The following is a 23,830-nucleotide window of genomic DNA, read 5'->3' as shown; positions in this document are numbered from 1 at the left end:
GCCGAAGTAGCTAAGCGAAGGCTGGTTAGTGATCAGCGTTTTAACAATAACTCACTTACTGGATATAATAACCCAGGGCTGTCAAGTGTCACGCATTGAGAGTGACAGTCACACATTTGGGTCTTTTGTCACCCTCTCCAGCCACACATCGTATTTCTCATGCAGAAAAACTTTTTGACTATTTATCATATATTTAATAAGCCGCACCGCTGTCTCTATGGCAGGAATCAAGCGCGTCTCAGTTCTTAGTCGAGCATGACACTTATCAGCCAATTAAAAAAAGAGGCCACAGAATAGCCAATCAGAAAATAGCAGTATCTGGGTAAGATATAACGCAACAACCAATGAAGAAAAAATAACATTTATTAGAGAGGGTATTTTCGATGGTCGGTTTGAACAAAACCTTAACACGAAACAGCTTGTCTCGGGATCATGACCTCATGTCCTCAATCATGACCCTGGGCTTGAGCCGAACTGTTTTAAATGGGAGCTACATTACAAATGATAAAGGAGTCCAAAAAGGCAACAAACACAATAAACAACACCAGTCTCTCTCTCTCTCTCTCTCTCTCTCTCACACACACACGCACATATAATTTGGGAGATGGCACAATTGCCTGTCTTCAAAATTGAGAGGCCTGATAACATTTATAGTAGTGAACACCGTTCCATATGTGGAACACTACCGCTAGGGGCTGAAGCTGCATCAACTTCATTGCCTTTTAATCCAAAACGCTTTGGTCGCCTCGCAAATATTCCGAAAAACTGGAAACAGTGCGCCACCATCTTTGTTTCGGCTCTAACTTCTCATTGGGGGTTTCAAAAATTCTAAATTTACGTCATATTTATAGCCCAGGGCCTAACGAATCAAACAAGCCCTTGAGCCAATCGGTGCTTGTATTGCAGAGATAGACGGCTGAGAACCCAATGAGGTCATGACATCATTTTTGGGAACCCTCTCTTGACTGACAATTACTCCTTCCAATAGCAATGAAATGGGCCGGGACCTCTAGAGCTCTTTAGCCAATAAGGAGACGATTTCAACGGTATGCAACATGCCACGTCTCCTAAGCCTCACTCAGCGCGAAAAACTTGCGCAATGGGTTTATTGCGCAATCCTCGACCTTTTCACGCTCTCACAGCTCAGGGTGTCAGGTTACAGGCCTTTTTCACACCAGACCTGTAGACAGAGAGGCTCTGTGTGTTTTAGGCCTTTTAAACTGAGCATGCAGTCTTTTAATTCAAAGTTATACAGTAAACAAGTAAACAAGAAACACATGACCGGACGGACATGTCCGTAGAAAAATATTTTTATTGAAGCCATATTTGGGTCTTTTGACTTGATTTTTTTTGGTGAAAGCCAAGACATGTGGCTATGACCTTCAGTTGTTAAATGTTACCTAACATGTTCCAGAGAAATAAGATTAATCAGTTTATCAGAAAAAATCTCAGGTGGAAATCAAAACCTTCCATTCTAGCCTCTGTAACTTTGTGCCAGTAAGGCCTAGAATCAATCTGTTAACACTTGTATCTGAAACTAGAGAATCTCTTCTTTCCAGTGAGACCAGGCTCACCCCTGTGTGTTAACGTATGTGGGAGCTGTATCACTTTTTGTTTGTATATAAAAATTTCGGGTTTTCGTTAACAGGTTAAATACTAGTGATGGCGAAGTGAAGCTTTCAACCCAATTGTATCGGAAAAAGGTTCATTACTCGAAGCATTTGAGAGCAGAGCTCGATGAGGACCTCTGCTGGTGAAAGCGCTATCACAGAATGTTCCACAAGCAAACAACGTATTAATTTTAGAAGCAAAAATGAATGGATTGACAAATTAAGGATAGATTAATAAATAAATGAATCAATATATTAAATACATGACCAAAGCATGTTCCATTGCATACACATGGTAACTCCAAACAAAAATGTAATAAAGATAACTTTTTGTACGGTGAATGTGGACATTTTGACTGTTTTTGAATGTTGAAGGTACATAAGTGCAGACACACTTTTACACGATTATAATTCTGCCTTACAGACTACTGTACTGTAGGCCAGATGAATGCTTTGTGCTTAATTACGTTTGATTAACAACCAGCAGACAGCAATCAGGTGTCCACCTGTTCAGCATGACTATATAGACACACAGTCTTATTTGTAAGTATGAACTCGTGAAATGGAAATTGTAAGTGTTCTTGAATGAGTGACATGGATGATGTATTATTATTATTATTATAGGCCAGCTGCTGGGAGCAAATCAAACACAGGACCTAAAAACAGATTAAGGAAAGACCTTGTCTCAAAAGTATAAAGTGTGAACCATTTAAAAAAAGATCATGGTATTAAGCGGTGCAGAAAAGGCTTTTCTAATATTTCTATATTTTTTGAACTTATTACTACTATCCAATAAATATATATGACAAAATATACAACATGAAATGTTACATTGAATTGTATAATTGCCCAATGATGAGTGAGATTTAAGTTATAAATATAGGCTTCACAACAAAACCACCTTACTGGGCGAAATCAAATGAAAGTGTTCCCACATTTCAGAACGCGATCTTTTTGTAACAGGCTCCATTGACAACTCGCAACATTAAGCTCTCCTAAACTCGCTATACAGTATTAGATTCCGTGTAACGCAATACTTAAATACAACACACGAGGGCGCGCCGCCGCGTGTTGCGCGCAATTTTAAACATTGAATCAGATACCGAAGCAGTCACGTGGGTGTGTGTGAAACGAAGCTACGGACGACTTTGGTCACGTGATTTTGCCAGAACGAATCAAGCTTCGGTACAAAGCTTCAATGAAAATCGGTTCATTTTTTGATACACGCCTCGGAGCTTCGGTATCACTGGTAAGATCACTAATATTTAATAGAAAAGTTATATTATGCCGGGTGCCATGAGTGTTCTCACACTTTTATCGTCACTGAACGCTAGCAGTATTAGCAGTAGGACGCTAGCAGTATTAGCAGTAGGACGCTAGCAGTATTAGCAGTAGGACGCTAGCAGTATTAGCAGTAGGACGCTAGCAGTATTAGCAGTAGGACGCTAGCAGTATTAGCAGTAGGACGCTAGCAGTATTAGCAGTAGGACGCTAGCAGTATTAGCAGTAGGACGCTAGCAGTATTAGCAGCTGTTTGTATACATTATAATGGCGCTGCTCATAAACCACTAGGTTTGATTGTAAGGCTGCGAGATTTGGATTTGAGTTTACAAAATATGAGACAATAGGGCAGAATATCTGCGGGGATTCTGACAAGTAAATAACGTGTTCAGAGGAAAACTATTGAATTTACAAATTTGTTAGATGATATACAAGTAGTTTTTTGAATGATTTGTGTTTTGTTATTTTATTTCAGTGAACTGCATCACCAAGTCATGGACAGTGACTGCTTAAGCCTGCTGCCATCTGTCTGTGAAGTTCTGGCAGATTCCAAACTTTTGCTCCATGATGACACATGTCTGGAGAAGCTTCTTGATTGTTTTAAAGAGCTGATTATGCAGAGTAAGTACAGTAGGGGAGTTTGGGACATGTATGAGTGTGACACCATGAGAACACACTCACATTTTTAGATTGGTATCTGTGAATAATGGTTTAGCAATGCAACTCTTCCATGGATGCTGGCTTTGTGACGTGGATTTCACAATTCTCTGTGGACTGTTTTTGTGAAAACAGGGTCTTTAATGTGGATATTTCAACAATGTCTTAAACTAACTACTGCATAGCACAACATGTTTTATTCTGACATGCATCCTAAACAAAATATAGGAACAAAAAATAAATGAATGATAATCACAACATTTAATTTTTACAGTAGCATACAAAAACAATATTAATTTCTATAAATATGGGTTTTCAAATTATTTTGTCCAATACCTGTAGGTGTATTGCTACATTATTTTAAATGAACCCTTCCTTAGAGAAATTCAGTCATTTTTCTCATTGAATACATTTTAATTATTTTCGTTGAATGCATATTTACTCCTCCCACAGATGGCGAACAGTATTTTATGCAGTATCTGCCATGTCTTCTGCAGTTCTTGGAGCATGTATCAAAATCTCAAACAGTGGATCCCTCTGTCTTTACATTCTCACTCAAACTTGCTGGGCTGCTGGCAGGAAAAGAGCACAATTTCATCTTGCTGAAGGTAAGAATGTTCAAAGTTGCACTACATAGTTATTTTTACATACATGTTCACTTTTTTAGTCACTGTGTTGCACAATCAGGGTAGGATTTGACTGGTAGCAGCTCCTTGGGGTGTTATTACAAGTTGTTGCCCCTCTATGTTTCAGTGACACAGATACTTTTAGTGTATTGTAGTATAGTGTTCTTATTTTTACAAATTATTGAACTTTAAATGAGCCAGCAGAAATAATCAGGGGAAATATTTTGATTGCTAATAATATTTGATCTTGTTTTACTCTGTGTGAGTTCTTGGCTACAGCTAATGTCTGTCCTTATTTATGGCAAATCATTACCTTTGTCCAATGTCTTTGGCATGTACTAATCTTTGAAGTACTATATGCAATGTGTTCTATATGAATGTGTTCTTCAAGAATTCTGATTGTAACTGCTCTTGATTTTTGAAAAACAGGAGAGAGGAGTGTTGGACTATATGTTTCAGCCAGTTAGCTGGCATATGATGGAACTCTGGAAAAATTCTTTAGTTCGCTATGGGTGGCTACACGGATTGTGGAGTATGTTGCAACATTCACAATCCATTAACTTTTTCTGCAAGAATGGTAAATATTGAGTACTTGCTTGATCTTGTTTTTTTTATTATTATTCTCGCAGGAAAACAGCTTATATGAATTGTTTAAAGTGGTTCCTTAGCAGACGACACTATAACTAGTCTATAGATATTTGTATACAGTAGAATTAAAAAGTAAATTACAGTAAAATTATAAAACACTAGCATATGTAGTTTAAGAAAAATTCAAAACACTGAAACTGACATCAGTGATGATGATAAATGAAAGTGGAGGCAGGGCCGCAGAACTTTATTAAATCGCTTTTTAACACGCACTCAGGCGCTCCACCACACCTCCATTTTCACACCTATAGACTAAGAATTTATGTTGTCATATATGTTCTTAATTTAACAAAGAAAACATATTATTGTCTTTAAAACAAAAGCAATAATTTTGTTTTATGTATGTCTGCATCTTTCACAGGATTTATTGATTTGGTCCTCCATCTGCAAAATGACAAAGGCTTTTTCATTACCTCTTTGACGAGTCAGATTTTAGCACACATTTTAAACACTGTCATGCCAGTAGTGCAAAGCAACAACACTGAGAGTGAGACACCAAACTGCGGTCCTGGCAATACTGAGTTTGTTTCCATTACAAAAGCAGTGATGAACCATGTAGCTGCCTCATTAGCCTCTGAGGATCAGGCTGTTATCATTCCAGCCTTAAGATTGTTGGCCACAATTCTCACCCAGTGTAGAGAACCACTCAAGGAAATGTTTTGGAAACATGTTGTGGGACCACTTGAAGTATTGGCAAATGTAAAAAATGACTCCTTTACACTGCCCATAATAGCAGTGCTCCAAGCCTTTGCACAGTAAGTTCTTATTTCATATTGTGAGGCACATCTATTGTTTAGGTGTGCTTTTCTATATTAGGAATCTAAATGAATATTGCTTCTACATACATTAGTGAAGGAGAAACAAAATTAAAATTTTTAAACAGTGACACAAATGACCGAATTTTTTAATTGAGACTTCACGAATATGGACCCAGTATTAAAGTTGCTCCTGCAAAAATTAAATGTATAATGGCACATTTGGTATTGACAATAGACAGCAGTTATTAAATTTTGCAGAAGCTAATTAAAAAATGTTAAATCTTAATACTTTTGTTTGTATCACAGGAGTCCTGTTTTGATCCAGTCAGATTGTAGATTGGAGACACTCATGGATATTATGTTGTTTTCAAGAAATGCAACTGAATCTGTGCAGTGTGCAGCAATTATTTTACAAATGGAAAACTGGTGACTATTGAAGAGATACATTTTTTGCTTTTGAATACCACTTGAGTATCTCTAAATGCATCAGAATTTTTTTAATTTGTGTCCTTTTCCTTAGCCCTGACATTTTAAAATGGAAAGCCACAGATGTAGTCCTCCTTCCTCTTTTGTGTGTCACTGCATCCCCTTTACAGCTTCATGAACCAGGTACAAAATGTCCCACTTATTTTGTTTGAATCCTTTGGTAAAGGATGGTAGAAACTGAGCTAAGTGTTATATTAATTATGGTCTCATTATGATATGATATTAATTATGGCCTTATAAATAAAAATAAGGCAGAAATTTTTGCTCATGGGCTTAGACAGATGGATTAAAGATGATTTGGTCTTATACTTTTCTTAGAGTTTGTTACCCAAGCTTATTGAGGATTTACTACTGAATTTTTATATATATATATATAAACTGTAGACTTGACTGCTATTCAGAACTTGTGCACAAATTTAGGCAGAGTTTGCCTAAATTAGAGGTCTGTCAGTTAGATGTCATCCTGACCCTGGGTTTGTCCAATATCTCTCAAGTGAAAAGTATAATTACATTCAGCACCACTTGTAATTATACTTATTATATACAATATTTCTTCTCTTTTTGATGTAGATAAGCTCAAAGGCCATATATTACAATTGGAGAAGCAGCTATCCCAGAAAGGTTTCTGTGTGTGTTTGCTGACTCAGAGCCTGTCCAGCTTAGCAGAGCATGTATATAAGGTAGGGTGAAAATATTCACTTACTAATTCATTTATCAAAAGTTATAAATATAAGGAGACTAAATAATATTAACACACTTCTGTACAGATTTTCAGTAATCATAAATAATAAACATTTTTTAAATAAAATTTTTATTCTTCAGGAGATATTTCAGTATTTATATGAAACGGAAACAGTAGTAGACAACATGTGAATGTAATATATACAGGATATAGAGAGCATATAGTTATTTTCCAAAGACACATATGAATACATTTTGTTGATCTAAATTAAGGTTGTATTCATTCATTGTTTTATTTATTAAGCTTCCTGTGCTATACATTACTATATTGCATCTTTCACTGGTTAAGTAATTATACATGGTCTATATATCACTTGTATGTGATTTTTGAACTTCCATTATTCCAGATTTAGTCCCCCATTTGCTAATAATAATAATAATGCATTTTATTTAAAGGAAAAAGTCCACTTTGCATATCAGTCAAACAGACACAGAGTTAAACACTAACAAACAACAAAAAACAAGTAACATACAATAAACAAAGTAGCAAACAGGAACAGGCAGATAAAAGATTAAGTCAGAGATAGACTCTAAGACAAACAAAAGAGGAATGATGTATGAACTTCAGCTGTTGGGGGAAGAGCCAAAGTGAAGAAGACTTAAATCATTTTAAGTTGGAATTTAAAGGTCAAGATGGAGGTAATATTTCAGAGGTTCTGTGGGCATGAATTGCAAAGTATTAGAGTTAGTTTATGTTGGGATGGAAGGATAGACGAGTTCAGAGATAAGGGGGAGCAGGGCTATAGAGGGCTTTATAGGTCAGAAGTAGGATTTTGTACTAAATCCTAGATGCTACAGGTAGGCAGTGCAGATGACGGGTGTAAGATAGGTGTAATGTGCAGGGACTTGCAGTAGACAGTGAGGGCTCTAGCTACTGAGATTTGAATGTATTGTAGTTTGGTTAGGGCCGTAGATCATGGGATAAGAAATGCATGGGCAAGAGTTTCTGTTAGTCTTTAAAACTAACAATGTGAGGGAGGCAAACTATATTGTGGTGGTGATAAAAGGCAGTTTTAACAAAAGAGCTGGTGTGTGGTTCAAAATTGTGAGGGAGGGATCAAAATTGATCTATGTTTCATAACAGTTTGAGAAGGTATGAGTATCCTTTTTTTTAAATGTTTGTTGAGCTTATTTTTAGAAAATTTCAGTCCTTTGATTGTTTAATATCAGTGACGTGGCTGGAGGAGATGTGTGCTAGGGTAGGTAGAGCTAGTGGTAAGGTAGATCTGCAGGTCATCATCATGGCAATGACAGCATAGATCATGATGCCAGGTAATGTGACAAAGGAGCAGCAATGTAGATAAGAGAGGGTGTCAATAATGGAGCCCTGAGTAACATCTTGCATAAGAGGGTTCATAGGGGATTAGTGTTTGTGTACATATCTGTCAGTGAGCTGGGTACGATTAAACCCATGATAGAGCCATGCCAAAGATACCAATGTCTGAGATTCAATATAGGAATATAGACTGGGAAATGGTGTCTGAGGCAGAAAAGGGATCCAAAAAATAACGAGAATAGTATGGGCAGCCGAGACAGCAGCGAGATGATCATTTACAACTTTGATAAACAGTTTCAGTGTTATTGAAAGGAAGGAAAACTGATTGAAGGGGGTCATAGAGATTATTTAAATACAGGTGTGATTGTGACTGGCAACAATGCTTTCTTATAGTTTCACTAGGAAAAGAACATTGGATTGGCCTGTAGTTAGTGTGTGACAGCTGCAGTTTTTAATTTTGGTGGAACAAGGCAGAAGAAAGTGGCCAATTTAATCTAGTGGGAAATGGGAATAGGGATAACATATGTTCTCCGGAGAGAGGTAGGAGATGGGTCAAGCTGACAGGATGACAAATTTGACTTCAGGATGAGTTCAGCAACAATGGATGTGCAAGTTTGAATGAAACCTGAAAAGTGAATGAAACCATGCCACAGAGCACCACTACCAGGCACTGTTTAAAGCAGTCCTGTAGCAAGTAGCCTAAAGCAAGTGCTAAGAGTAAGCTATATTGTGTATGTCTTTTTTTTTTTGCAGAATAGTAAAACTCAAATCAATGAATTTATTCAGAAATACCAGGTTGTGAGACAGTGAGTAGGACATTCTGTTGGATAGTTGAAAAGATCAGGTCGAGTATGTGACCACAAGAGTGGGTGGGAAAGTTCAATATATAAATTAATAGCATTCCAGTATTGCCAAGAAGTTTCTTGGTTTTGGTCGACTCCCATTCATTAGTGGACATCACATTAATCAAGTTGTATTATAGGTGAGGATGCTGTGCCAGCAAAAATAAGCAATTCACCAAGTTTTGTGTCTACTGACTTTTGTCAGTAAATAAATTGCCAAGCAAGAAACCTTTCTCTGTCAATTAGCTACAGTTTAATAAAAGCATCTTGTTGCTATGGTGATCAGGTGTTGATATACTTATACAGTACTGATTGTCTTTAACTAGAAGTTCAGTTGTGATGGCCGGTGTCTAGTCTAGTATTTGTGTACTTGTCATCATTGTATACTTGCCATCATGTACAAAACAACCAAAAGTTTTAGGAACTGAAAATGAGTGCTAAAATCATTTAACTGTTTATGGCAATTGCAGTCAAAAGTCATCTCCAAGGCTTCTGAGTAGTACTATCCACAGTCCCAAGTCACGTCTAAGCTGTCTATGTGAGGTTATCCTCAGCAGTAGTGATTGTGTCTCCAAGTAATAAGAAGTCTAAACAGAATTAGGGCATCAAGAGCAATCAGGGACTTCTACAAATCTAGCCACAGCATAAATGAAAGGAAAGTCAGAAGGTAACGTGGGTGTCCGGGGAAATAAAGCAGCCAGCCACCACACCCTCAACAAATGAGTGAATGCATGAGAGTAGAGACCCAAATCTCTAAGGAATGTTTTCAGTATCTTGTAAAATCGATGCCACAAAAAATTGAGAGCCATGTGAGGTCCTACCCAGTATTAGTATAGTGATTCTTATATAGTGTTCATTAAAAGTATATACATTTTAAGTCATTGCCTAAATGTGCTAACATGTTCATAACAGCAGGGTATTACATTGTCATTTGTTTTGTGCCAATCTCTACCACTTTTCTAACACCTACAAATTTTAGATTTTACCTATGACTGCAGCCCTCTCCCTTGATCTTGTGCCTTCTTTATGCATTTCGCCTATGCAAATTTCCTATAGGCTCAGGCTCTGTTTTTTATGGGTTAAGTCTTTCAGCTTGTTAATATGTTCAATAATAGTTGATTTTTGTAAATAGTTGTAGACCCATAAATTAATTAAAATCTTTTGGTTTGATTTGTTTTTGTCTCTTATCATGGGGTAATGATTCTTCCTGCTATTTTTTAGTTGCATTATTTCTGGGGAAAAATAATATTTATATATTTACTTACTTGCTTTCTTTATAATTTTTCAGTATTTTTATGCAGGCATTTCCTCATTTTCATGTATGTGTATACCACGAACATAAAATGTATATAGACTTATAATTATACTAATTTTAACATGATTAATAATTTAGAATTATTAGACTTATAATTAGTACTAAATAGTCTTTTACTCTGTCTAAATTGGGCAACAAATGCTGAAAAGTGACTAAATAATTGTATCATCTCTGATATCTTTGTTTTCCCTGAAAAGGAATCTTTGGCTGATATTCCTGTTCAACTGATTGCCTCTTCTGTGATAAAACTTCTGGAAATGTGCATTGGCCATTGCCCCTTCACTCTCATAGAAGCTGGTGCATTTCCTCATCTTATTGGCTGTAATAAGGTTCAGCAGTGCAGTATTGACCTACTAGGTGGTCTTACTATTTTTGCAGGTAAGAAGATTTTAATTATTTTGTTAATGAAGTCAGATGATTCTTCCAGGTTATGTAGACACTGTTTTTCATGATCAACATGCAATAGTGTAGAATGTATCAGCTTAAATAGCTAAAGGAAAGGAATCCTAAAATAGTTTAGTTTTGTGTTGGCACCGATGTCATCTGGCATAGAAAATGAAATGTACAGTCCTGTGCAAATGCTGTAAAGTAAGAATGCTTTCAAAAATATACAGTTGTGCTCACAAGTTTGCATAACTTGGGAACATTTGCAAGTTGTGTACCATTTTGTTTTAAAGAACACATGAGTGAGAAGGCAAAACCAATTTTTTTTATTTCTTATAGGACTAAAGTTAATATGTAACAGGATGGCACAATCATCAAACAAAAAAGAAAATGAAATTTCTGTTCAGATGTTTGCATACATTTATTTCTTTATATCATGTATTGCCCCCTTCAGCATCAATGATGGCATGCAGCCTTTTTTTGTAATAATTGTTCATGAGGTCCTTGACAAAATGCCTCCAGTTCCTGTAATTCTTTTGGTTTTCTTGCTCAAACTGAGCGTCTGAGATCTCCTCAAAGTGTCTCAAGGATATTGGTCAGGAGACGGTGATGGCCCCCAGAACCTTCATCTTTTTTTGCTGCAGCCATTGGAGGGTCAACCTTGCTTTGTGCTTTAGATCACTGTCATGTTGGAACATCCGAGAGCATCCCATGTGCAGCTTTCGTACTGTTGAATCCAAATTGTCTGCCAGTATTTTCTGATAACATACTGCATTCTTCTTGGCATCAATTTATACTAACTTCTCTGTGCCACTGGAGCTCATACAGCTCAAAAACATCAGAGATCCACCACCATGCTTTAGAGTGTGGATGGTGTACTTTTCATCACAGGCCTCATCGACTCCTCTCCAAACATAGCGTTTATGGTTGTGACTAAAGATCAGTTTTGGTCTCATCACTCCAAAATCTCCAGAAGCTGTGAGGCTTGTCAAGGTAATGTCTGGTGTACTGAAGGTGGGCCTTTTTGTGGCATGGGAGCAGTAACAGCTTTCTCCTGGCAACTCGACCATGCAGGTTTTGTGTTCAAGTGCCTCCTTATTGCACTAATTGGAACACCAACAACACTTTTTTCCAGAGCAGCCTGTAATTCTTTTGGCAGTAGTGGGTGAAATCTTTCTTGGTCTACTGACTGTTGCTTAGTATTAACTGAGTGTACTGACTGGCATTTTCAAGTGTTGTGAGATCTTTTTTTAACCTTTTCCTGATTTATAAAGTTCAACTACTTTATTACGCAGGTCCATTGGCAGTTATTTTGTCTTCTCCCTTGTGCACTATCCAGCAAAGTCAGTGCATCACCTCATGAGCTGAGAAACTCATTTATGCACAGACTGCATCACAATTACAATGGGTAACAAGTGTGGAAACTTCCCTTTAATAGCCATTTAATCCTGTGTGTCAACCTGTTTGTTTATAATGTGGCCAAACATTCAAGAATATGTAAACTTTTATTTGGGGTTCTTTAGGTGTTTTCGGTTATCATTAGGTTTTAAAAAGGAGTCAAACCTATGTTATAATTAATGGCTACACGCATTGACGTAAATTATTTTGGATATTACACGCATTGACGGGCCAATTATTTAAAAAATATCACACTCTCTACTGTGAAAAATATATGTATGTATACCTAAATAATTGTGTAAGTAGAAAAAGAAAAAAAAGCATTTAGAAACAGTTGAGTCCCCCCTCCCCTTCCTCACAGTGGTTTGACCCACTGCCTGCTTTCCCAGTTCATCTCACCTACTCTGCACACACGAGTCAGGTGTGTGGCTGCGGTTTAATTAATGTTAAACTCCATTAAGTAGGGGATTTTATTCACTTTAACTAAAGCGATTCTCTTTAATGTAGTTAATGCAGACTCGTTCATAAATTAGTTGTGGCAAAAATGCTGATTACCGATGTAATTTTCCATGAATCTGCTATATTAGCGATTAAAATATTACTTATCTAGTTAACATTAGCTTGTTTACAATAGCTTGTTCCATAGTGCACTGTTACTAACACGCCAAAGCCGTTTCCCATGCATTGTTTTATTTGGGACGACTTGGCATAACGTTAAATTAACATTTACGGCCACAATTAGCATATTGTTGTTTTTTTTGTATAATTTCTATTCGGTTCTTAAGTGTCTTAATTAATTTAAAATAAAGTTTTAAACCTTTTTTTAATTCCTTTTTATTGTTGTGATTGTTTATGATAGTTTTACTTTCTTTATGTAAAGCACTTTGAATTACCATTTTGTAGGAAATGTGCTACAGTATAAATAAACTTGCCTTGCAGTGTCATGGACTAGATACAATGACGGAGAAAAGGTAAATTTGAACCTGAGAAAAACTTTGAAAATAACCATAATGGCGCATAATGTCTCCATGTTACAATAATAATGATAAAAGCAAAGTTTTTGATTGTGAGGACACATCTTTATAAGTACAATTAGACTGTATTATTTGTGTCCCCCTTCAAAAATTGCTTGAGAAATTTTATATTTATTGTCCCCCCATTACTGTTAAATGAAATTTACGCCCATGGCTATACGTGACCACTATCTTTTTCTTTTTTTTAATTTTTTTTTAGTCTTTTTCATTTCGCAGGGCGCAACATCTCTCCCACTCGACAGCATGCCTCTGTTTAAGGTGCTGCAGTAAATTAGTCGTACTGCTACCTTTGCTAGCAACAGACTTTAAACACACTTTTCAGCGGTGTGTTGTGTGTTCTGTGTCTGACGCCGCAAAACCGAACCGATTCCCTATGACAGATGACACTGTGCCTTTCTTGGGAATGAGGTCTTCCCTGCTTGCTGCCATGTTGTTTGTGTATCTCTATGGCAAATGTGCGGGGGGAGGGCTGAGCCCATTCGAAACTACGGGAGCCCAGAGGGGAACGTCAGCGGATGTTAAAGAAAAAAAAGATTTTTATTCAAACAAATATCGATGTGAACTACACATTCGAGTTAATCGATAAAATTGATTTATCGCCCAGCCCTAATTAAATAAGAAACATATTTTGCATTATCAGTCATATTTCCTAAATAAAAGGCAATGATTAACAATTCCTTTCAGGGTATGAAAACATTTGAGCACAACTGTATATTTTAGTTGTTTATTATTTTCTACAAAATGGAAAGTGAGTGAACAGAAGAAAAATCTAAATCAAATCAATATTTGCTGTGACAACTCTTTTGGCTTCAAGCCAGCATCTTGCACACTTTGCAGCAGAGGTTTGGTTGTTCCTTTCCCAGTTTTAAATACAAAGTGAGGTTGGCCAAAGAAGCTTACTTCAGCAGATAAAAGGCACATCATGCTTTCTTCACTTCGACATCTGAAGATGTCCAGCAGTGCTGTCAATAAAGAACTGGTGGAAACCAGAGGGACCCAGGCTACTATCAAGAGAAGTGTGGCCAAAAAGCCATATATCCGACATGGAAATAAGAGTCTCAACTATGCACAAAAACATAGGATCCGGGGTGCTGAAAAAAGGCAGCAGATGTTTGGGACAGTTGAACTCTCTAACCGTTAGGCCATGACTTCCAGTAATAGGGAGCCAATCGGGATTTATTGCAAATTACATGCTGACCTAGACTTTCCTATATTTCTATACCATCAACACAGGTGATCAGCACAAAGGTTATGGACATCATGTCATGATACTAGTTGTTCAGATTATCAACTTAATTCATGCAAACTCCAGACAACACCAATGTTTCTTCTGGCAGAAGTCAAATGGTTGAGTTAATGATGGGCTAAGGTACTCCACAGACATTTAAAGAAAACCCTTAGTTATTTTACCTTCATCAACTTAAATACAAAAGATTGCAACACTTTTCCTCAGTGGTTAAGATGCTAGAAAGCCATTCAAATGAAATTTAAGTTTTTGGTGACATCTGCCTCCACCCTAATGGAGTAAGTAGCATAGAGGGAGCTCTGCTATTAGCCAACCTATCACAAAAAAGTGCACATGGAGATGGAACAAAGCCAGCCTGAAAAACCTACGCAGAGAATTTTGTGATATACTTCAGGGGAAAATTGCGGAGTGAGCACCTGAGGCCTAAAATTACTCAGGGTTGAGCTTTGGGTACATAGCAAAGCCATTCCAATAAAGTTACAAATTGAGAACTTGACGAGAGATGAAGAGAGATATTTTGTATCTTTGGCAAGAGGCCAAAGCAGATATTTGAACACTTCAAGAGAAAATAACTGCGGACTTTGCCACACTGCATAAAGCACACACGTAGCTCGTTTTCACTATTTCTGTGATAGGGAACAGATTTTGAAACCCTCCAGGAGCAAGGATCATCTTTTTTACATCAGTCAGCTGTGGAGATTCAAATGTCATGCTGAAGATTGTCTTTTTTTAAAACTTACTAGGAACAGTAATGTTTGACAGAGTTAGCAAACACATTTTGTCATCCTACACTATGCTAGTAATATGTTTAATTGTTTTGCAAAGCATACTCTATTGTATGTCCCATATTGGGCTTGGCCCATCATGTTGTGAAGTCTATTTGTATAATCATATTGTTTAATGCATGGGAAATTACTACATATTATTTAGGAGACATCCTAAAGGTCATGTCTATGTTGATTTTTTTTTTTTTTTTTTAAATGTTTTTTCACCAAAGGCATCATATATGGAGTGCTAAAAAGCATCATGCATATAATACAGAACAAAGTTCCATTAAGTAGTTCTAAGCAATATGGCCAAAAATCTCATATTACAGTAAGCTATTTTCCATACACATTAATCAGTATTGAATGCATGATTTTTCTGATAGATAAAGGAATAAATTAGGCCTTTCACAACAAACAAACCATCATTTCATCTTTAAAGTTAATGCATAGGTAATTTCTTCAGTTTTTCAAGTAGACTTTTGGCACTTTGACTATAAATGCTATGGATTTTTTTGAATGTTGCAGGGAAGTGTCTTTTCTTTTGAATTCTGATTCTTAAGACACATTGAACCAGAGACTCTAAATTAATGTATTGCAGATGCTTTGGAAGGTACAGAATGTAAAGACCCAATTGAGGATGCTCTTATGATTCTTCTGCAGTATCTGCAGTCTCCTGACTTGCATGCCACAGTAAGTATACAATCAATCAAATTGAGTAATTTTTTTCTATTTTTTTTATGCGTTCAGTATCTATTTTATTTCTTCTGCTTCTTTGACTTGCACTTGGATTCTTCAAACTTAATATGAGAGAACATTCTAGGTTTTGAAGAAAACTTATCAGGCAACCCTTAAATGGCTCAATCTCTGTTCACCATCATCAGATTTATGGAAGATGGTTATAAATGGTGAGTACCCCAGGGCTTCGTTATGCAACGCTTGTGAAAATGTTGGTTGTTCAGAAATCGTAGTAATTATTTTACATGCAGTTACGAAAGATTTCACACTTGTGAACCCAATCAAACAAATGGGCCAAACATATTATAGTTCATTTAAATATTGAGAAAAATTATCCTTTGTTACATATCTGTGACTTGCAAAAATATGTGAAGGTTTTGGTTTGTTTGTGTGTGTGTGTATATGTATGTGTATGTGTGTGTATATATATATATATATATATATATATATGTATATGTGTGTGTATATATGTATATGTATATATGTGTTTGTGTGTGTGTGTGTGTGTGTGTGTGTGTGTGTGTGTGTGTATATATATATATATGTATATGTATATGTATGTATGAAAACGGATAAGCAGACAAGACCTGAAGAGTCAGTAATCAAAAGTCCATCACAAGCTGGACACCGCTAAAATGACTACCACTACAGTAGAGGCAAAAAACTGGAAATACAGGGCTTCAACAAATTGGCAACACTTTTGTTTTTGCCCAATTTTTAATGAGCTGAACTCACGAAAAGCCTATTTCTCTTAAATATTGTTCACAAATCTGTCTAAATCTGTGTTAGTGAGCACTTCTCCTTGGTAGAGATAATCCATCCACCTCACAGGTGTAGCACATCAAGATGCTGATTAGACAGTGTGATTCGGCTTAGGCTGGCCACTCTAAAATGTGCAGTTTATCACACAGCACAATGCCACAGATGTTGCAATTGCTGACTGCAGAGATGTCCACCAGAGCTGTTGCCCGTGTATTGAATTTTCAGAGTATTTGGCAGTACATTCAACTGGCTTCACAACCACAGACCATGTGTAACCACACCAGCCCTGGACTTCAGAGAATAGATAGAATCATGAGGAAGTCATATATTTGAAGTTCAAGCAATTTAAAAGCAATTTAATTATTGTAAATGTAAATATCAATACCTATAGCAAATAAAAATATAGGGTGTCCCACATCTCCATATTCTATAACTGTATAGGAAAATAAAATACAACAATGTATATAATTTTTGCTATAGGGAGACTTTAGGACAGCCTGTATGTTACATGCTGTATGCTGTACGCTAATACCTTAGCTTTTCTTTTGAAATGAACTCTTTTAAAAGTAAAGGAGATGAGTCTAATTGACTAAATATTGGAAATATATAGTAACAAATATAATTGAGTTTGATTATCTTTAGCATAGGTGTTTGTAAACTTTTGCCCTACACTGTATAGGTCTGAAATAACCCTTCACTGTCAAGCATTTCTTTCCAGCTAAAACATATTATATATCATAGTTAATTAAAAGCAATAAAAACAATACCAAGATTTTATTCAATACTGTATCCAAACTAACAAATAGCATTTCTAATTATAAATCACAAATCCTACCAAATCTTTTAGTACAAATCGTTTTGCATATTTTTTTTCCAGCCAGAGAATAGACAATATAAGGCTAAAATACAGCATCATGTTGTCACTCTAATCATCTCCAAACCTAATACTTTCCTCTAATCCAAATAGACTGTTTCATCTAAGATGCCCTTTGATTTTTTTCAATAAAGCAAGCAATCTTGGTAATATCTGCCAGAAAATAACACGATCTCATTTCTTTTGCACCGCAGCTTTAAAAGTCAAGTGAAACACAGCAGCAATCAATTGACTGACACAGATTTAATTTTAAAAAGGGAGGTTTATTTACCTGTGAAATACCAATACTAAAATTTAGACCAATACCTTTTGTGACTTGTGTGTGTGTGTATGTATATGTGTGTGTGTGTGTGTATATATATATATATATAATATATATATATATATATATATATATATTTGGTGTTGTGATAAGATTGAATATACAGAGCTTTGTTTGTGTGTGCCCAGAGCTCTTTCAATTAACAAAGAAACATGTATGTGATAGACGATGGGAAGTGAGAGATTCAACTCTTGAGTTCATTACACAACTTACAGCCAACCTCAAAGGTAAAGTAATGATAACCACTTCCTGTCCATCTTAATATTGAAACATTGCAATATTTGGAAGAATGATTTATTCTTGTTTTGTTCAGGTAATAGGAAGTACACTGAAAATCTTCATAGTAGTGACATGATCTCAGTACTCTTCACCTCACTGTCAGATTTAGAAGGCTATGTCCAAGCAAGTGCAGTCGCAGCTCTTGGGGAGGCAGTAACAACATCTGATGTCTGTAGCAATGTGCAGGTGAAACACTATACATGCATACATACATACATACATACATACATACATAGTTGCAAAAACATGCTGTAAAGTAAGAATGCTTTCAAAAATACTAATGTTAATAGATTATTTTTATCAATTTTAAAAATGGAAAGTAAATGAACACAAAAGAAATCAAAATAAAATCGATATTTGTTTTGACCACCCTTTGGGGTCTCTGTGGTGGCCAAACCCTCACATCTCGCTGTTCTCTATGCTGAAGATTCTTAATGACATTGGCTGTATGTTTTGGGTCATGGTCCTGCAGCAGAGTTAATTTGGGGCCAATCAAATGCCTTTCTGATGGTACTGCATGATTAATAAGTATCTGCCTGTATTTCTCAGCATTAATTCAGACCAAATCTCGAATCTTTGCAGAAACGTAGCGCTGAACTTGCAAGGAAACTCCAACATGCTTCATTGTTGCCTGCAGACACTCATTATTATACAGCTCCTTCAGCCCTTCGCCAAAAAACCTGCCTCCTCCTACAGGCAAATATTTCATTTTTCAGATTTCTTACAGAAATATTACTATTTGGCCAGAATTCTCTGGACAGTAGATGGGTGTACCTGGGTCCCAATGGTTTCTGATGGCACTGCTGGAAACCTACTGATGTCAAAGTTAATTAAGCATGATGTCTTTTATTTTCTGCAATAAGTTTCTTTTCCAATCACTTACGTCTGCAGTCCTCATCATTGCCTGTTTCTTTCTCTTCAATAAAAAAGAGACAAATCTGGAAACTCCAGTCTGCTTTGAAATATTTGCCTGTGAGAGACAGCACTGAAACATGACTCAAGGTAGTTGAGTCATACTTCATCATCGCAGTCTTGCTCTGCTTTATGACCTGTGACATGAAACACTCTTCCACAACCTCAGTTGGCTGTTCCATGCGCATAGTTTTGGCTGTTCCTCAGTTTTAAGCATCCTGCACAGCTGTTTCAGTTGTTTCAACCTACATATGAAATTGATGATCATTAGCACTCATGGACAAAATTGTTGGTACATTAAATAAAGAAATAATTATAATGGTCACTGAAATAACTTGAAAATTTAGTGATAATTGACTAATGAAAATCAGAAATTGTGGTTCAACAGAATGAGTTAAATAACATCTTTTAAAAGTACCGTAATTTTTGTCCAGGTCATTAGTTTGTTTAACAAAATTAAAGGGTGTCCTGTAATTAGAATCACAGGTGACTTCAAACTTGTAATCCGTCAGTCTGCCTAATTAAAGGGTGAAAAGTAGTGACTGTGCTGTTTGGTATCATGGTGTGCACCACACTGGGCCACAGAAAGCTAAGGAGAATGTTGTCAGGAGATTAGAAGGAAAATAGACAAGCATGTTAAAGGTAAAGGCTATAAGAGCATCTCCAAGTAGCTTTTATGTTCCTACATAAAAAAAAACTACAGTGACTACAGTTGCACACATTATTCAGAAGTTTAAGGTTCACAGGACTGTAGCGAAACTCTCTGGGTGTGGCTGCGAGAGGAAAATTGAAGAATTAGAATGAAACAGATAATACGCATGGTAACCAAAAAGCCCAAAACTTCCAAAGAGATTAGAGATGAACTGCAAAGTCAAGGAACATCAGTGTGAGATCACACCATCCATCACTGTTTGAGCCAAAGTGGACTTAATGAAAGATGACTGAGGAGGACTCCAGTAGTGAAAGCAAATTTTAAAAAAAAAACCTAGAATTTGCCAAAATGCATACTGACAGATCACAAAGTTTCTGGGAGAATGTCCTTTGGGCAGATGAAACAAAACTGGAGCTTTATGGCAGGTCACATCTGCTCTATGTTCACAAACACAAAAATGAAGCACAGGGAGTCTTGAATCTATACAGGGTACAATGAAATCTCAAGACTATCAAGGCATTCTGGAGTGAAATGTGCTGTCCAGTGTCAGAAAGCTTGGTCTATGTTGCAGGTCATGGGTCCTCCAACAGGAAAATTACCCAAAACACCCAAGAATGGCTAAGAACAAATCATTGGACTATTCTGAACTGGCCTTCTATGCGCCTTGATCTAAATCCTATTGAACATTTGTGGAAATTTCAGAAACATGCTGTCTAGTCAATGCACCCTTCAAACCTGAGACAGCTAGAGGAGTTTGCTCATGAGGAGTGGGCAAAAATACATGTGGACAGGTGCAGAGTCTCTTTGAGAGTTACAGAAATGCTCGCAGTGATTACCTCAAAAAGTTGTGCAACAAGTTAAGGGTACCTTCATTTTTGTCCAGGTCAGTTTCTTTAGCTTGTTTTTATAAATCTTGTTTTATTTTTTTCATTATTGAACCACAATTCAAAAGCAATTTCTAATTTGTATTACTCTATTTTTAGTATATTTTTATTTATTATTACTTTGTAAGTTGCTAGTTTTGTCACCATTGGGTTTTTTTTCTACCTTTTTAATGTACAAACGATTTTGTCCACGTGTGTATAACTGGTAAGTCATACACCTGACTCCTATAACATCCCTGACTTTGTGCAAGCGTACAAAGTATGCATGTGGTGGTGGTTTGAACCAAAGGGTAGTCACGCCAATTAATGGTTTGATTCAGATTTTCTCGTGTTCACTCACTTTGCATTTTGTAAAATTTCTAAACAATGAAAATACAGTATATATTTTATAGATATTTATTCATCATTGTCAACTTTTCACAGTTTTTTTGTTGTTGTGTTTTTAAATAAAGGAAAAAGCTGTGACACATCTATTGAGAATTCTTTCTCAAGATACACAGAGCTTCCCACATCGTGCTGCAGTGAAGGTATTCATTGCCTGGCTAAAAAGCCCATATTGCTGTACTGCCTTGGAGCAGTCGATTAGCACAGTGTTGTTAATTGCTGGAAATGACATTGACTGGGAGGTTAAAGTTCTCACTGTGGAGTTAGCAGATTCATTGATGGACAAATCGCTAAATCATTGTCCCTGTCACTTTCAGAAGATTTGTAAAAGCTCTGAAAATACATGCATAATGCACGCATTGTCTAAACTGAAGGATTTAGGGCTATTTGACTTTCTCTTTAAGTGCATATTTGACTGTGACAGACCTGTTTCTCAGAAAGCTTGTTCACTCCTGCTTAAGTTAAGAACATTTTTGAGAGAGATTACTACTGCTGACCACAAAGTTCTTACTCTTGACATATGTAAGTACAGTTGGAATGAGGAAATGCTTAAGAAATACCAGAAAAACCAAGAAGTAATTGAGCTTCATTGTGTGAGAAATGGAGCCAAATCATCATGTAGGAAAATAGACAATGCAGAATCTCTTGATCAAGCTTCAGCAGACCTGGATCTGTGTCAGATATTAGAATTATTAGACCTTGAGATCATGCAACATACTTTATCACTTAGTAGTGATCATGTAATAAATTCACCCCAGTCTCTAATGGAAGACATTTTGTTTATGACCAGAGAGAGTGAAGACAATGTCGCAGATTGCTATTGAAAATAAATGCCCAAAAGTGCTAACATGTCATGAACTGGCTGTTATGTATGTTATATAATAAAGCCATAGGCAGTAAAAGTCAAGAGCCTTATGTTGAGCAGAGAAGCATTTGTTTCAATGCACAAATTTTAAATGTTTAATTGCCATTTACAACATGTAATATAGGTCTGTACTTAAAATGTTATATTTAGACATAACTGAACCTTTTATTTACATGTTAGTGTTATATAGTTTATCAATAAACTGTAACAGCAATCTGTTATATTTAGACATAACTGAACCTAATAAAAATAAATATATCAAACACCTGGTAGTGGAAGGCCTTTGAGTATGTCAGACTAGTATCTTAGATTATATCATGTCTAATCTCTTGAATGTACTGTGGATTGACAGATTTCTGATTAAATAGGAGTATTGAAAACGATTGAAAGTGGGTAAGAAACATTATTCTTAAATGGAAAAGTAAATTGATGGTACTGGGATTGCAAAGTAAACCAATATTTTTGCTGTTCTTGTTTCTTTTTTATTTACATGTTCGTGTTACACAGTTTATCAATAAACATGATTTTCCAGAGTGTGGTGGTGTCTGTGGTAAGTACATGAAATTCATTGTGTATTTTCTGCTTTAGGGAAATTCTGTGATCTTGCTAAAATTGGATTAAAAAATAATTAATCTTTAAACCCAAACTAAGTATGTTAAAAGCAAGCTGACTAAAAGAGATGAATGCATGTAAAGATAAATGCTAACTTGTACATTAGCCAAAAGGACATTTCCCTCTCTTTTCTTTTATTATGCAAACAGACAATGTCGTAACTCAGAGACGGTCTCCAAGTCGACACATCACAGGGTGATCTCCACACTTAGACTTTTTGGTTACTAAAGACTGTTTTAGTTAGACTTAACTGTTAACTCTATAATTACTACAAAAATACTGAGAAAACTCCTCAGACCTGGATGAGAATGAGCAAACTTCTTTATTGTGGTCAATCAGCCAACAATCTTTTAAGAGAAATTGCCAAATTGAAAGTAACAAATGAAAACCCCCAAAAAGAGCATGTCATGCAAAAATCAATCAAGAAAAACAAGAACTCTCCCGACGTTCTTGCAAAAATAAAAAAAAAACCCACAGACACCACACACTCACACACGTGCACACACACAACGCGCGCGCGCACACACACACCGCGCGCGCACACACACAAACACAGACACATGCGCACGTGGGGCTGCCTCCTTCATCTGGCCAGAAGAATTTGACACACACATCTGGCCACGGACACACACACCTGCCCGCACATGCGCCCACACGCACCCATGCGCGCACACACCTTCGCCCCCCGAGCCCCAGATATCTTCTCAATATATATATATACCCTGGCGCTCCTAGCCTCCTCTTTGGTTCCCAGTATTTCTTGGAGTCCCACGGTGCCATATCACCTTATTTACCGGAATCACCTCCTATGTTTTCTAAATACACTGACCTAATTTCCCCTTATTTCCCATCACCTTTTACCCATATGCCCATTTATGGATTTTCCTCCCCTTAGTTCTCAGGGCCTAGGTCTGGGAACCAAGGTCTTTTCCATTCTACATAACAAGTTTGTATTTGTTATTACAAATGTGCTCAGACTGACTAGGCCTGACAGCCCCGAATCTGGTTACAATAAACATCTTTGGCCTACAACATCGCCTACATATGTCTTATGACAGCAATTGTAATATTTTGCAAGGCCTAATACTTTACTTTGGTTATAGTATTGTAAGGAATAATACTTTAGTTATTTCTACTAAGATTTTTTACAACATTCCCCCCCTGTGAGACTGTAAAGTCTCACCAAACTTATGTTGCAGTGTTCTGGACTACCTTGTCATTTCCACTAACCCATATATCTATCTAATCACGACGACCTCTACCCCAACTTACAACAACTTACAACATTCCCCCACAACGAAAACAAAAAACCCATAATACATATAACATAAAACAAAACATTACTCAATGACCACAATTCACACGTGCTCTTTCTCAGAAGGTGAGCCGGGAGTGAGCGAAGAACCCTGTAGATGCCAGATTTGAGGGAAAATTCTCACTCTGCCCGCATATATAGCACGACAGTGAAAAATTTTTCTTT

General features: G+C 36.6%; 1 protein-coding gene across 4 annotated transcripts; it reads left to right on the top strand.

Annotated features, from left to right (window-relative positions):
• Window positions 1-22,272, top strand: brat1 (BRCA1-associated ATM activator 1). 4 transcript variants are annotated; one of them, XM_047803347.1, is made up of 14 exons: window positions 1-24; window positions 3,367-3,512; window positions 4,002-4,156; window positions 4,604-4,751; window positions 5,184-5,577; window positions 5,887-6,006; window positions 6,101-6,189; window positions 6,637-6,746; window positions 10,438-10,618; window positions 15,668-15,759; window positions 15,890-15,974; window positions 17,891-17,989; window positions 18,076-18,227; window positions 20,942-22,272. In XM_047803347.1, exons 2-14 carry the CDS (start codon window positions 3,386-3,388, stop codon window positions 21,695-21,697), a joined length of 2,508 nt encoding a protein of 835 aa, XP_047659303.1. In that variant the 5' UTR covers window positions 1-24; window positions 3,367-3,385; the 3' UTR covers window positions 21,698-22,272. The 4 variants fall into 4 exon arrangements, with proteins under 4 accessions (XP_047659303.1, XP_027012120.2, XP_027012118.2 ...); XM_027156319.2 differs by lacking the exon at window positions 1-24 and adding an exon at window positions 2,708-2,859 and having other exon boundaries at window positions 18,145-18,227; XM_027156317.2 differs by lacking the exon at window positions 1-24 and adding an exon at window positions 2,708-2,859.
• The last annotated feature ends 1,558 nt before the right edge of the window (window positions 22,273-23,830 follow it).

This window comes from Tachysurus fulvidraco, chromosome 18 (genome assembly GCF_022655615.1).
Source record: "Tachysurus fulvidraco isolate hzauxx_2018 chromosome 18, HZAU_PFXX_2.0, whole genome shotgun sequence".
Lineage (NCBI taxonomy): Eukaryota > Metazoa > Chordata > Actinopteri > Siluriformes > Bagridae > Tachysurus > Tachysurus fulvidraco.
This window is presented reverse-complemented; position numbering and strand designations above follow the sequence as displayed.

What these genes read in the sequence shown, in the direction of transcription:
- brat1 (XM_047803347.1), top strand. Translation starts at nt 3,386, where the DNA reads ATGGACAGTGACTGCTTAAGCCTGCTGCCATCTGTCTGTGAAGTTCTG. An exon ending in ATTTTACAAATGGAAAACTG is followed by an intron (nt 6,007 to 6,100) that starts GTGACTATTGAA and finishes CCTTTTCCTTAG; the next exon opens with CCCTGACATTTTAAAATGGA. An exon ending in ATGGAAGATGGTTATAAATG is followed by an intron (nt 15,975 to 17,890) that starts GTGAGTACCCCA and finishes GTGTGTGCCCAG; the next exon opens with AGCTCTTTCAATTAACAAAG.